This window comes from Acanthochromis polyacanthus, chromosome 17 (assembly GCF_021347895.1).
Source record: "Acanthochromis polyacanthus isolate Apoly-LR-REF ecotype Palm Island chromosome 17, KAUST_Apoly_ChrSc, whole genome shotgun sequence".
Classification (NCBI taxonomy): Eukaryota; Metazoa; Chordata; class Actinopteri; family Pomacentridae; genus Acanthochromis; species Acanthochromis polyacanthus.
The window spans coordinates 29,853,758-29,869,041 of record NC_067129.1 but is presented as its reverse complement, the minus strand read 5'-3'; the positions used below and the strand labels follow the sequence as shown (position 1 = coordinate 29,869,041).

At 39.9% G+C, this 15,284-nt stretch overlaps 1 protein-coding gene across 2 annotated transcripts in view; it reads left to right on the top strand.

Moving 5' to 3' along the window:
• gemin5 (gem (nuclear organelle) associated protein 5) overlaps positions 1 to 15,284 on the top strand; it is a 37,384-nt gene that overhangs the window by 5,744 nt on the left and 16,356 nt on the right. For both annotated transcript variants that reach the window (XM_051937943.1, XM_051937942.1), the window contains exons 6-13: positions 587 to 719; positions 2,225 to 2,390; positions 5,074 to 5,286; positions 6,353 to 6,438; positions 7,429 to 7,511; positions 10,699 to 10,835; positions 13,200 to 13,273; positions 14,538 to 14,719. In XM_051937943.1, the coding sequence (XP_051793903.1) occupies positions 587 to 719; positions 2,225 to 2,390; positions 5,074 to 5,286; positions 6,353 to 6,438; positions 7,429 to 7,511; positions 10,699 to 10,835; positions 13,200 to 13,273; positions 14,538 to 14,719 (1,074 nt within the window). The remainder of the gene's footprint in view (positions 1 to 586; positions 720 to 2,224; positions 2,391 to 5,073; positions 5,287 to 6,352; positions 6,439 to 7,428; positions 7,512 to 10,698; positions 10,836 to 13,199; positions 13,274 to 14,537; positions 14,720 to 15,284) is intronic.

Sequence of the window (15,284 nt, the reverse complement as noted above, 5' to 3'; positions counted from 1 at the left end):
CAGGCTCCGTTTGGGTACTTTGTTTGATTTTCATTGCTCAGCAGTCGCAGTAATAAAGCTTAAAGTAGGTTAGTTCATCAGTATTTAACAAAAAGGTGTCAAGAATCAGCTGAGTCCTGCAGGAAAGTTCTTAAAATGTGTTTTTATTTAACTTTTGTTCTTGCCGCAGGCAGCGAAGAATCTATTCTGTCTATTAATGTCATTTTTCTCCCAATGGTTGTTGTGTTTTTATTTAACTGACAGAAAGGAGAAGAAAGAATCCATCCGTGTCAGGACAACAGATTCAGCAGGTTTAAGTATTTTTACGTGATACAAAGGATGCATTACAGTGTCATAAAATCACAGAAAAATATGCTGCAAGGCTTCAGTAAAGATGATCCAGGCAGAATCATAAAATGAACATCTCAAGTCATATAAAGCTGCTTTAAATGCATTCAGTGGTTGTCATGGAGCAGGAATAAGCAGCTTCCTGAACTTTTTTTAATCAAACATAGATCAGAGAATGCTTTGGTTTAGTCTCTGAGCGTGTACGTACGACTAAAACCCCACTCAGAGATAAAACTCCACGATGTTTATCTTTTTGCAGGCGTTACAACGTTAAAGCTGCCGTATCTGAAGAGAAGAGGCTCTGCGGTCGACCCCGGCGTCAAAGAGAGACTCTGGCTGAACGTCCACTGGCCGAAGGGACGACCGAGGCAGCTGGTGTCGAGCTGCTTCAGGTAAAACCACGTCGTATCGATCATGGATGGATTAAACATGATAGCAGTAGAACTCAGTCATCAGTCAGCAGAGCCAAGTCAAACCCTTATGGGACCACCTTCCATGAAATTCTTTGAAGCACTATGAGTTGGAAAACCTTTAGCCAAGTAACAGTGTCATGTCCAAAATGAGCTGAAGACCATTTAAATGTTTTTGAACTTGTCTGAAGTGATTATAAAATGGTTCAGCAGGATTAAAAAATTCTCAAAAGTACTAGAATCTTGTCTAACACGACTCAAAAATCGTCCTCAGGGACTCAAAATTGCCCAAAGTAACTAAAAACGTGTCATAAATGACTCTGGCGACATTATATGAGTTAGAAACTGCGTGAAATGGCCTAAAAAAATTTACATTAGGACACAAAGTTGCCCAAAATGACTTGAGACTTGTCCAAAATGAGCTGAAAACCATTGTAATATTTTTAAACTTGTCTAAAATGATGAACTAGTGGCCCAGCAGGATTCAACAGTTCCCAAAAGGACTGGAATCTTGTCTAACACGACTCAAAAATCGTCCTCAGGGACTGAAAATTGGCCAAAGTAGCTTAAAACTTGTCATAAATGACTCTAGCTACATTCTATGAGTTACAAATTGTGTGAAATTACCTAAAAAAAATTCCCAAAACGACTGGAATCTTGTCTAACCTGACTCAAAAATTGTCCTCAGGGACTCAAAATTGCCCAAAGAACCAAAAACATGACAAACATTATTTGAGTTAAAAACTGTCTAAAATTGCCCCAAAAAAATGTAGAACAGGACACAAAGTAGCCCAAAATGACTGGAATCTTGTCCAAAATGACACAGAAATTGTCTAAAGGACCTAAACCTGTCCAAATAGGTTTGAAATTTGTCCTCAGTTAGTTTTTAAAAATGGTCTAAAATGCTTTAAAAATTGTCCAAAACTGTCCCAAAGGACTCAAAATTGTGCAAATTGACTCAAAACTTAGTTTGGATTATTTTTCCAAAGCTGAGCATTGACCCACAGATTTATGCAAAGAAAACAGCATAAACATTGACATGATTCAACCCTGTTTAAGAATCTTTGAATAATCTGTGACCAAACATTTTACATGTTTTACTCACTAACATGCACAAAAATACCAAATCTGACACACATGAGGGTCAGCGGTGAACTGAATGACCCAGCAGATGTTTTCACTGCAGTATAAAAACCATTTTACAGACACTTTCAGACTTCCAAGAGTCTTGATGTTGTCTCGTTGTGATGCAGTTGCAAGCAGGAGTTGCTGCTAATAAAAAGAAACATGCAAAATAACTTGTAGTTTCTATTTTTGCAACTTTTTATTTAGCGTCATATTGTCTCTAGGTCAGATTGTGAATTTACATTACCAAACAAAGACATTAAAATGTAAGAAAAAAAAGCACTTTATGGGAGAGTTTTTCTTTTTGGCCTCTTTGTGTTAAGTTCATGTGAATGAAATCAGTTCTTTCCTCTCATCTCCAGTGGTGAGTTGATGATGTGGGACTTGGCTAAATCAGGGAAGCAGAGGTGGAATCTGTTTGGAACGTCTTCAGAGGGTCAGAACCACAGCAGGATCGTCTTCAACACGAGTTCCTTTCAGCTGCCGGACGGGAAGGAGCTGCTCATCAGCACCTCCATGGACAGAGAGGTGGGTCGCCTTTCTTTGGTCTGGATTGAGATTTTTGGGGTTCAAATCAGGAGCTGGACTTCTGTTGACTTTCACAGCAAAACAGAAAAACCTCTGGTTAGTAGAAGAGAGTATTCTGGTTGAACTGGCTCTTTTAAATCCACATTTTAAACATGGTTTTGTAGGGAGAACAAGACGTGAAATATTTCTAGATTATAAGTGCAACGATAGATTGTTGATTTGAGTAATTAATAATAGAGAAAATAGAGCTGCAGCTTCTTGACTGTGACTGTCTTCTGGTTTCTTTCCTCCTCTATGACGGTAAACTGAATGTCTTTGTGTTGTGGACCAAACAAGACGTTTGTCATCCTGGGAAACACTGATCGAATGTTCTGACATTTTAGAGACCAAACGGCTAATCTGCTATTAAGGGAAATAATTGACTGGTTAATCAGGGTTGAAAATAATCATTAGCTGCTGCATTAATGTTTCTCCAAACCTTCGTTTGGCTCAGTGTAAAGACTGGAAACAGGGAAGCTAAACCCGCCTCGGCAGCGCAACTAAAGCTCAATAATTAACACTTGAGAATTTAATAAGTATAAAAACTAATTATGAAAGTGACATTTCTATTTGCATATTTTGTTTGTTTGTTGTTTAGGACCTAAAACTAAATTCTGTAAACGTGTTTTGGCTGGATCTTGAGAATGAAATTCCCCTAAAAAGCTGGGGAAGTCATTTTAAGGCATCAGTGTCTCCAGAAATAAAACTCCCACGCAGTGAAATTTGGTGAGGACACAGACAGAATAGTTTCCAACAGTTACAAATTACTAAATTGCTGCAAGATAAGACAAATGTCTAATTATTGGCTCTTGAAAATGGGAAGAAGTGCAAACTTTTGGTGCTGGGGGCTACAGAAAATTCCTGTAAGTGTATAAATATGAATGTGTCCATAGTTCCTACTAAAGCAAATGAAGGCAAAACGAGCTTCATATGATGTTAAAATTACACATGAAGACAATGTGGAAGCATCTTGTACCGCTGTGAACCAGTTTTTGTGTTTCAGTCAATGAGTCCACATCAACATTTTAACAAAATATCAACAAACTGGAACCTTGTCGGCTGCACAGTGCAGTAGTGGTTAGCACTTTCAGCCTTAACCTTGCAGCAAGAAGATCCCCAGTTCAAATCCCAGGGTGGGTCTGGGATCTTTCTGCATGGAGTTTGCATGTTCTCCCTGTGCATGCGTGGGTTTTCTCCGGGTACTCCGACTTCCTCCCACAGTCCAAAAACATGCTGAGGTTAATTGGTTACTCTAAATTGTCCGTAGGTGTGAATGTGAGTGTGATTGTGTGTCTGTATATGTAGCCCTGTGACAGACTGGTGACCTGTCCAGGGTGTCCCCTGCCTTCACCCGAGTCAGCTGGGATAGACTCCAGCACCCCCCATGACCCTAATGAGGATAAAGCGGTGTGTAGACAATGGATGGATGGATGGAACCTTGTCTGGTCAAACTTAACCCACATCACATTCTACTGATGTTAGAGTCTCAAAAGTTTAGAATAGAATAGAAAGCCTTTATTGTCATTGTATATCGAGTATACAGTGACATTGGGAGCGCTGCTCCATTTGCTGCTTAGAAAAATATATACAATAAAAATACAATACAATAAACAATAATTAAAAATAGAATAAAATGCTGTTAAAATACAATGGGAAAGAACGGCAATTATAGTAAAACAAGAGCTTTAGATTTTACATACTGATAAAGTGACTTTACAGAGACTCATTGTGAAATGAATATTACACACAATTGCATGTATAATGCATGTTCCCAGTGATGTTATTGTGTTCATGTTTTCTTGTTCAGAGCACTGATGGCTCTGGGGAAGAAACTGTCCATGAGTCTATTTGTTTTTGTTTTCTGTGTTCTGTAGTGTTGACCAGAGGGCAGAAGGTTGAACAGATTGTGACTGGGGTGGGATGGGTCTTTGATAATGTTTGTAGCTCTGCTGTGGTAGCTAGAGCTGGCGATATTGTCCAGGGAGGGGGCAGCCAGTGATCTTCTGGGCGGCGCTGATCACTCTCTGCAGCGCTGATCACTCTCTGCAGCGCTGATCACTCTCTGCAGCGCTCTCCTGTTGGCTGTAGTGCACCCAGCATACCACAAAAGTTGGTGAAATGTCGACCAAAGACTGTATTTTTAGTAGGAAACATGGATCCATCCATATATAAACATTTGCAGGAGCTTTCTGGGGCGTCAATGCCACCGTTGTTCCATTTTCAAGGACCAACAGTTATTCATCATTGCAATTTTGTGACAGTTTCAAGTCATTTTGCCCAAATTTGATAGATTTTTGGACAGCTTTGAGGCATTTTTTGACAGTTTGCAGGTAAATTGTACTGATGTTGGAGGCCTTAAAAGTTGGTGAAATGTCAACCAAAGACTGTATTTAGTATAAACTGAGTAAAATTTGTGAAAACATGTTTCCCATGTGTCAGACTTTGTGCTATGCTAGGCTAACTGGCTGCAGGGTTCAGCTGCACATTTAACATGCAGACATGAGAGAGGGTCATTTATCTTGTTTGTGTCCTAAAAGTGAAAAAGAATATTTCTCAGAATGTCACAGTTCTTCCTGCAATGTTCATGTGGTCAAGTTAATTTTACTTTACAGAAAAGCCGCTAGCATCTCGACTTTCCCTCCAGATCAAATGCTGGGACCTGGACTCTCTGGACTGCTGCTGGACTCTGCCCACCCTCGGTGGGTTCGTCTACGCCCTGAGCTTCTCCCCGGTGGGTTCTGGGTGTCTGGCGCTGGGTGTCGGCGACAACATGATCCGGGTTTGGAACACGCTGACCACCCAGAACCAGTACGACACCAGGTCCTTCTGGCAGGGCATCAAGTCCAAGGTCACAGCGGTAAGAAGTAAATTTAGCATCATAGAATATTTACATCATTTCTTAGTGGTGAACCAATGCTTATGAAATGCTACATGACCTACTATGTAGCTAGAATTGATAGCATTTCATATTTAAGTCTGTATGTAGTTTTCAGAAATAGATTTTCAGAGCTAAACAAAACAGTGATATTTCCCTCAGTTTAAGGAGTCTACTACTAATAATAAGGGTTGCATGTTTGATCCTAGGATACACTTTTACATGTACAAATGCGAAATCTCTTATATAGTAACCGCAAGCATGTTGTAGCAGCTTTCAGCAATCACAGCTGCAATCTCTCCAAGAATTGCATATTCTAGTTATGAGCTCTGAGCCCAACTTTCTACCAAGCTGGTATATGTGAGAAAAAAGTGTATTTGTGACGAACAAAAGTCACTTTCTCTGTTTTCTGTCGACTTTGTGATAAATTAGATGTCAGAGCTCGTCAAGTCGTAGCAGCTTTCAGCAACCACAGCTGCAATTTCTCCAAGGATTGCATGTTGTACTTATGAGCTGCTCTCAGTCCAACTTTCTGACAATCCACTACTAATAATAAAGGTTGCACGTTTGATACCAGGATACCCTTGTACACGTACAAGTGCAAAATTTCTAGTAGATGCAAGCAAATCATAGCACCTTTCAGCAATCACAGCTGCAATCTCTGATAATGTCTGATAACGAGCTCTGAGCTAAACTTTCTACCAAGCTGATGTATGAGAGAGAAAAAACTGTATTTGTGATGAATAAAAGTCACTTTTTCTGTTTTCTGACTGTCGTTTTTTATAAATTAGATGCCTGAACTACTGATAAGCTCACAGACTCTCCTATTAGCCATTTGCAACCTTAAAATTCAAGTGCTATTGGTAAACTTGCTATAACTTATTAGTTTTTACATCCTTTAAGTTTTACTCAAATCTTTCAACTCCCATTATACCAGAGTTTGATGATAGTGCGTGAATTATATCAGGCATGGAGCTGTTAAATTCTTAGATGAAACAAAAGAAGCCGTTAGGATAAGATGCACTAAGAAACTCTTCATTTATCGCAGCTGGCGTGGCATCCGACGAAAGAAGGGTCCTTGTCCTTTGGAACAGATGACGGTAAAGTTGGAATCTACGACGTCTTCTCAAACAAGTAAGATCCTTTTTTCACATGTTATCCACTCCTTACTTGCACTGTCTTCTTGGTTCTTTAGCTCACTTCACTGTTAGTTCCATTGGTTTTTAGACTTAAGGGTGCATATAGTTTTACCTTAACAAAAAGACCTTACTTGGGAAGACATTCAAAGAGTTCCAGAAATCTGACTCCCACAGCCATAAACTTTGGTGAGAGAACAGACAAAATTGTTTCCAGCAGATCCAATAATTGTAGGTGGTCCAGGAGAGACCATTTTTAGAATTTGTAGCCCTCGAAAATGGAGGGAAAAGGTAGTATTGTGGCCCTAGAAAGTTCTTGCAAGTGTGTATATATATGGATGGATCCATATTTACGACTAAAAATACAGTCTTTGGTTGACATTTCACCAACTTTTGAGGCTCTAAGATTGGTAGAATTTGATGTTGGCTGAGTATGGCACGACAAAGTTCCAGATTTTGGATATTTTGACAAAATAATGATGTGGACTCATTGGTAGGATACTGGTGCAGAATTGCTGCCACATTGTCTTGATGTTAAAACTGAACAACATGAGGCTCTCATTGTATCTTTTCTTATAAAAAACACTAAATGAAATCCAAAACAGTGCAGCAGCTCAACAGACTACATGTAAACTTTAACGTATGCACACTCTGGGATGTTATCATTGAATTGTGTTTGTTCGACCTCAGTGATACGTCTGTGTTTTGTGAGAAAATACTGAATTTAATCTAAAAACTTTTCCATGCATCTTTAGAATGTGACGTCCAAAATGATTTTCAGCTTCAGAAAAGATGATTGTTGTGATCTCTGTTGAACTTTGGCTTTGGAAACTTTTTCTGAAAGTCACAAAGTCAAACCTTTGCTTGCGTTTGCTGGGAGCCTTGTGGATTCTTCGTAATCCCTCGAGGCCTCAGAGTCCCGTTTTCCTGCAGCTCTCCTCATCAATGGTCCCTGACTGGGCATTTGTTCTGCTTCGTCTCCTCCCAGGCCTCCTCAGATATCGAGCTCCTATCACCGAAAAACAGTGTACACGTTGGCCTGGGGACCCCCAGTCCCCCCGATGTCGTTTGGTAAGTTCTTAATGAACTCTTAGCAACTGCTGCCGTTAGCTCTGAACGCTCTGACCCAGCAAAAACACTGGCAGTGGGACGCCGGAAAAGCAGCGACTCAGCGAAAAAATGCCAAACATCTCTGCACGCCCCCTTGTAATCGGCTCTGTAATTGAATGAGGCGAGGAAACACTTACGGCTCACCTCCCTCCACTCGAGCCGCTTGTGGGGAAATCAAGACGCAGGAAGTTAATTTTACCAGCTGTCGGTAGATGACATTTTGATTAGCGTATCACTCACTCGGCTTTGAGGCTGCAAAAATGTAATTGTTGCCGTGCCAACGGTCTGCTGATGGCTCCTAAACGAACAAAAGGAGCCTCTAATTTGTTTACCTGCAGCACTGGCACCGGTTCAGCTCGCCTCAGAGTTCTGATTGACTCTGATGTCTTACCAGGAGTGTGCAGAGTGAATCCGGACCAGCTGCTGCTTCTTTATCTGTATGAAGTCCTCTACATGCTTAAACATTTTCATCTTTCCATAAGTTTAGGTAGAAGTAGATGAACCCTGTAGAAACCATCAGAATGGGTTTTTAACTGTCACTGAATGCTGAGTCTTTATAGTTAAGCCTTGAAGATGCTTTTTCCATCTCAAATTGTCACATTTTTCAAACTATTTCAGCTCGACCATCTCCTATTTGAACTTTTTATAGCATGAAATATAGATTTTTATAGAGATATTTGTGAAATTAAAATAAATAAATAAAATCACGTCACTCTCAATATTAAAACAGCAGATTAAACCTAAAAACAAATAGTAAATGAAACCAACAAAGCAAGTAGTTAAAGAAAATATTCTGAATTCAGTTAAAGTGTTGACAACAATAGTGAAGTTCAACAGTAAGTTATAGCTTCATATATCAAATATTTAATATTTTCCACTAATATATTTCAGGTTTTTGATGAAATAAATTTCAGTAGTCGAGCAGAAAGCTGCTGATGATTTTAGATGGAATAAGCCTTAAATCAATGAGCTTCTTGTATGTTTTTCTGCTGAAGAACATTAAAGTGACCAATATACTATTTTTATACCATTTGTGTGTGATCTGGTTGCAAACATGCCCTTCAGACAAGCCTGCATCTCTTTAAAACAGCTTGTAATGAGGCTTTCTCCTACCAGAAAGCAATCAAATAACAGGTTTTCTGTGTTTTTGCTATATTATGTGTGCTGCTGCAGGGTGTAAAAAAGATTTGGAAATGCATTTAGGATGTAGTTGGACATCAAAGATTCAATTCAATTCAATTTATATAGCGGCAATTACAGGTCAAATTGTCTCAAGACGCTTTACAGAACCCTTGTGCCTGAAACCCAGAGCAGCCCTAAGGCAACAGTGGCAAGAAAAAAAACCTTTTAACAGGGGATAAACCCTCGAGCAGAACCCGGCTCTTTATGTGGGGGACCATCTGCTGCTGGCCGGACGGGTTTAGAGGGACAGAAGAGGTAAAGAGGTAGAGAGGTAGAGAGGGGGAGGGGAACAGGGAACATAAAACACACAATTTGATACATGCATGATAAGACAGATGATACATACAAAGTAGAAGCTAACATTGAAACTGATTCATAGTTTACTGTTATGATGTACGGCTCTGGCAATAAATATACTACATATATAGCTGGTAGGAAACTCAAAATTATGTAAAAGAGCATATCAAGTAAAGTGAGGGTGATGCAGAGCAGACTGGTGGAAATGAGTAGCTGGAAGCAGAGGGCTGGAGGAAGGTCAGCAGCAGCATCCCACAGTGGACATGGTGGAGACTGGACCAGTTGGTGGAACATCAACTACAGATCTGAAGCATCCAGCTCTGGGACCAGGGACACTCAGAGAAATAGCACAGGGGGAAACAGAGTTAGTGCAATGCAATAACGGTATATATTAAATCTAAAGGTAGATAGAGAAGGGCTCAGTGCGTCAAGAGAAGTCCTCCAGCAGCCTATAGGCCTATAGCAGCATGACTAGAGGCAGAACTAAGGGACGTCCAAGAGGAAGACTCCAGCTGACCCCCTCTGGGTCACACAGTCAGCCCTAACTATAAGATCTGTCAAAAAGGAAGGTTTTAAGCCTGGTCTTAAAAACAGAGAGGGTGTCTGCCTCCAGAACCCAAACTGGGAGCAGGTTCCACAGGAAAGGCGCTGATAACTGAAGGCTCTGCCTCCCATTCTACTTTTAGAAATTCTAGGAACAACAAGTAAGCCTGCAGCTTGAGAGCGAAGAGTTCTACTAGGATAATAAGGTACTATCAGATCTTTAAGATATGATGGAGATTGGTTATTAAGAGCTTTATATGTCAGAAGAAGGATTTTAAATTCTATTCTGGATTTAACAGGAAGCCAATGAAGAGAAACCAGTATAGGAGAAATATGATCTCTCTTGCTGACTCCCGCCAGTACTCTGGATGCAGCATTTTGGATCAACTGTAGATGTTTGAGAGAGTTATTGGGACATCCTGATAATAAGGAATTACAATAGTCAAGCCTGGAAGTAACAAAAGCATGAACTAGTTTTTCTGCATCACTCTGAGACAGAATGTTCCTGATTTTTACAATATTTCTCAACTGGAAAAATGAAGTCCTACAGACTTGCTTTATGTGTGAGATAAAGGACATGTCCTTGTCAAAGATAACTCCAAGGTTCCTCACAGTAGTACTGGAGACCAATGTAATGCCATCCAGAGCAACCATATGCTTTGAAAGCGAGTTTCTAAGATGTTTGGGGCCAAATACAATGACTTCAGTCTGGTCTGAATTTAGTAGTAGGAAATTACAGGTCATCCAGGTCATTCTGTCCTTAAGACAGTTTTGCAGTCTAGCTAACTGATCAGTTTCATCTGGCTTCATAGATAAATACAATTGAGTGTCGTCAGCGTAGCAGTAGAAATTAATACAGTGCTTTCTAATAATATTGCCTAAAGGAAGCATGTCTAATGTGAACAGTATTGGTCCTAAGACAGAACCCTGAGGGACTCCATGTTTAACCTTAGTAAAGATGTTCCCTGAAATGCAGCACAGCTTGAAAACACAGCTGAGTTTAAATATTCGTCCAGCAGCTGAGCCAAAAAACCCAAACCAATCTTTATAAAACAGTTTGTCTGTAGCAGGAAGTCAAGCCAGCATCCTTAAAACGTGTATAAATGTGTTTTTGTGTGATGTTCAGGTGCAGCAGGAGGAAAACCGAGCTACAGCCTGTACAGCTGTGCCGGCGAAGGAGTTATTCTGCAGCACGATCCGTCCAAACTCAGTGGAGATGCCTCAGACATCGACCGTCTCATCAGAGACACAAACAACATCAAGGTGGGATGGATGTTGATGGAAGAACTGGACTGTTTTAGCTGCAATCTTGAGTTTTAAGTGTTAAACACTCACAAAATTTGGCCAGAATCATCCGTCCAGTGCACACAGTGGACCAGTTTTCATGTCTCTGTAGATTCCTGTTAATCCAGGATCCGTTTAAGACATTTTTCACTCATCCAAGATGTTTCATTGGTTCTAACTGACTAATGGGGAAGTCCAAGTGTTTATTCTCCCTCCAAATTACAAGGGAGTCTCGACTTGCATTGAAATTCTGTTCCACCGGTGTGACATAACGTTATTTAGAACTCACATAAGTACATAACTGTAAATGTAATGTCCAAGTATATGCTTTTTTTATCGCTGATGGTCGTCGAGGCAGTTGTGTGACTTGGGCCAAGCAACCGGCCAATGTTTGTCGGTGTTTCGCCCTTTTCCAAGCATTTTATTATATCTAATTTTACTTCCATGGAGATGTCTTTCCTTTTCTTCGAAGCATCAGAAGAGTCTGACTTATGCTTGGGAGCCGTAATGAAGGACAAAAAGTTTCCAAAAAAACAACACAAACGAAAGAAAATGAATGTAGCACAATCCAACATGGCGTACAACCAGAGAATGTAAGCAAAGCCGTCTTACTCGTATAGTTCTATAGTTCTGCGTGATGGCGTATTCATCCGCTCTACTCGCCAACTAGTTCCCACGCAAAATTTGTTTTAACATTGCAAACGGCGTACGTCAGATTGATGGAACAAGACTTTCTTAACAAATTTATTGTAGATGGTGACGTAATCACGAAACGCTGTAGGTCGAGGACGTCGTAAACCGAGGACCTACTGTGCTTGATTTAAGGTGTTAGTGTTGGTGAAACTGCCTGGTGAGGAACCTAAAGACTGCACCATATGTACCTGATAAGTGGTGCTCCTCTGTTTAGAGATGGATGTTCTGGTTTAGATCCTTCAGATCTTTCTCGAACCATCTGTCTTGTGGATGGATGAGGAAATATACGACACCACTTATCAGGTACTTATAATGCAGTAATGAGATCCCTCACCAGGCAGTTTCACCACTGAAACAATAAGTCATGTGAGGATGAAAATAAATACCTTGAGATACAATACGATTAGGCACTAGTTAAGCCCACAGTTGGAACATTTGTACTGTTACAGCGGTAAAGAAGACAGACATTTTAGTACTAGTTCAGATTGTCCAAATTCCTTTGGATGTGGAAATTACAGAATTACACATCAATACTATGAGATCAGTCAGTTAGAACTAAAGAACCCTCTGGGATGAAATGAAGTCCAGTTACTTTCTGATGAAACATTTAGGATTTTGTGAGTGTTTATCCTCGTACCACAGGACACACATTAAATAAGACACAGAAAACAGAATGTATTTGTGTAAATCTGGATATTTATTGCCAAAAATCTCACATAGCAAAGTCAAAATTCTATTTAACCCAAAAAGAGCTAATCATATAATAAATAATACACTAGTTACACATCAGAACCTGAGAGAACCAGGACAGTCAAATCATGTCACTTTAATCTAAATTGTCACACTGCATATTACATAGCACCACAACACATTCACTTGTGAACACAACTAACACACAGAAGTCAAGTCTCTGTGCCTAAAATGATAGACAAAACAACTAAAAAAATAAAAGGAGTTAGTCCGCCCGTCGACAGGTCATGTAAGGCCAGACGGACCAACAAAGCCGATCAAATCTTACAAATAAAACCAAAAATGACAGCAGGGAGCAGTATACAGCACGATTAGCAATAACTGTACCATGGAGTCCTACAACACGGATTGAAAACACTTTTGTTAAGAATCTTTTGAAACCATTTTTACATTCCTGCGACATCGATGTCCCACGTACAGCAACAAAGCTGTGTAGCTGAAGATACACAACTGTTAGAAAGTGTGGCACGTTGTGGAACTATTTACTGCTTCAACATGTAACATTAAACCATTTCCCTCAAAAAGTTCATACTAAAGTAGAAATTAGAAGCAACCTCCTGTGCCACCCACCACACCCCCATCTAGCAGCTGCAGCCCTGAACAAAGATTTCACATCGATTCTTAATAAAAGGCCCTGAAGTAATCTTTATATCTACACAGACAGAAATAGTCGTCAGTGTTCCTGCCACCTTTATCTTTGGTATTTCTGCATTCTGTGCACTCTGAAATCTTCAAACCCACCTGTCAGCCTCAGTAAAACCTGACAAACACGCAGGAAACCAACACTGTACATCTACATACTTCCTGTCAGAGCTTTAATGGAGCGGTTTTCCGTCGGCTTCTGAATGTAAATAGAGGTGATTTGAATAGGTTATTGAGGTGAGCTCTGCTTCCCAACAGCACAAGCTGTCTCCACACACCGACCTCAGCTGGAAGCCAGATGGGAAAGTTGTCGCCATCGGCAACGAGGACGGGTGAGTGAACGGCCGGTGGGAGTCCAGGGAGGAAGCGACTGTCCGCTGACAGTGTTGGGTCTTTAGGCTACAGAATAATGAATTCTGCTCAGTGTGAACTCTTGAACTCGATTATGTGGGCCACACTCTGGGTTTGTGATTGGTTGTCACACTGACTCATCTAAGCTCCTGAACCAGACAGAAGAAAATAAAAGACAGCTTAGATTTAAGACAGAATTTAGTGGACATGATGCACTACACAGCTGCATCTCATATAATTAGAATACGATGGGTAAGTTCCGTATTTTTCATCAGACACTGGGGAGTTTCATGAGCCGTTATCATCAAAATTAAAACAAAATAAATGGGAATATTTCAAATCTTTATGTGTGATGGGTCTAGAATGAGTAATGTGTGTGTAACACCTTTCATGCAACCCTTAAAGTGCTTTAAAATTAAAAATAAATCACAAAAAACAATTTGAAAATGATGAAATACTGAAGTAAAAGCAGTAAATACATCCACAGATCCATCTCAAAGATTTTTTTTCATGAGCTGTAAGCTGTTGTCAAAACTAAACAAATAAATGGAAATATTTAAAGCCTTTATGTGTGATGAGTCTAGAATAAGTGGTATGTGTAAAACACCTTTCATGCAACACACACAGCTCCAAATGCTTTAAAATCAAAAATAAATCACAAAAATTTTGAAAAATTATAAAATAAGGAGCAGTAAACACAGCCACAGATCAATTTCAGAGATTGATTTGGGGGGGGGGGGGGTTCCATGAGCTATGAGCTGTTCATCATCAGAATTAAAACAAATAAAGGCTTTTTATATTTTAATTTATATGTAGCAAGTCTGGAATCTACACAGTTTCACTTTGAACAATATCTGATGAAAACTGTTGAATTTTTTTCCACCATTTTCTAAGTGTATGACATGCGGCTGTTGCAGCAGCAATGAGTTTATAGATATAAAGCATCAAAGATTTAGCTTTTACTGGCACCAACAGATTACTTGTTAATTGTAGAATGTTTAAAAACAGTTTTTTACAAGACTAAAAACCTTTAAAACCCTCTGTACTGTGAATGCCAGGGACAGAAAAGCAAAATTGGAATTGAAAGAAGCAGATATTTCCCTCAGAACTGTAGATTTTTAGGATCTAGTCTGGTTGCATCTCCTTCATATGTTGCTGGTTGTCTTATAAAAACACTTCACGTACATTTCCAGTTTCTTGTGTTTACTTCCTGTCGGATATCTGACCGCGTCGTCTCTGCTGCAGGTGTATCGATGTGTATCAGGCTCCCAGTCTGAAGCTCCTCTGCAGCATCCAGCAGCATCACAAGATCATCAACTCGTTACGGTGGCATCACGACCACAGTTCTGCTCCGGAGCTGCACGGTCTGCTGGCGTCGGGCTCCAGCAACGCCACCGTCTTCGTGCACGATCTCCACTCCGTTATAGGTGGGAGGAACGTTCTGTAATGTTCTGTCCCTCCAGGGAATTTCATTGCACTTTCTACATTATTTCCAAGAGCTTGTGTTTCTGCACATTTTAGAGTTTGGGCAAAAAAACATTCTTTTTTTGCAGATGACACTTGTTTGTCTATCAGTGATGGCTGCATTTGACTTGTGGAGGTCCAGCTGTTGTGTATGTTGGTTCAATGTCATGATTTACTGCAAGACTGATGAAGGAAAAGCTGAAGTTCCTTCAGCTTTTCCTTCAAACTGTCTGCAGTGAAAAAGTTCTCTTTCGAGCCCAAGTGAAATAAAATGAGACTTCGGCTTTAGTAAACTAAACTAAGCAAAAATGTTAGCATTCAGCGGACTGTCTTTAGCTTGCATTTGGTTTATACTCAAAAGTGTGTCATACCGGACCTGAAAATTTAGTAGAATTTGAATTTAGAGATAAAAGTTTCACCTTTTCTTGTTGTCAATCTAGCATTACTAGCTACCTGTTAGCTTTGCTGTTTATTTAGATGAGGAATAATCACTGTGTTGGTTATTTTTTACTCTTAATCTTACTTTTT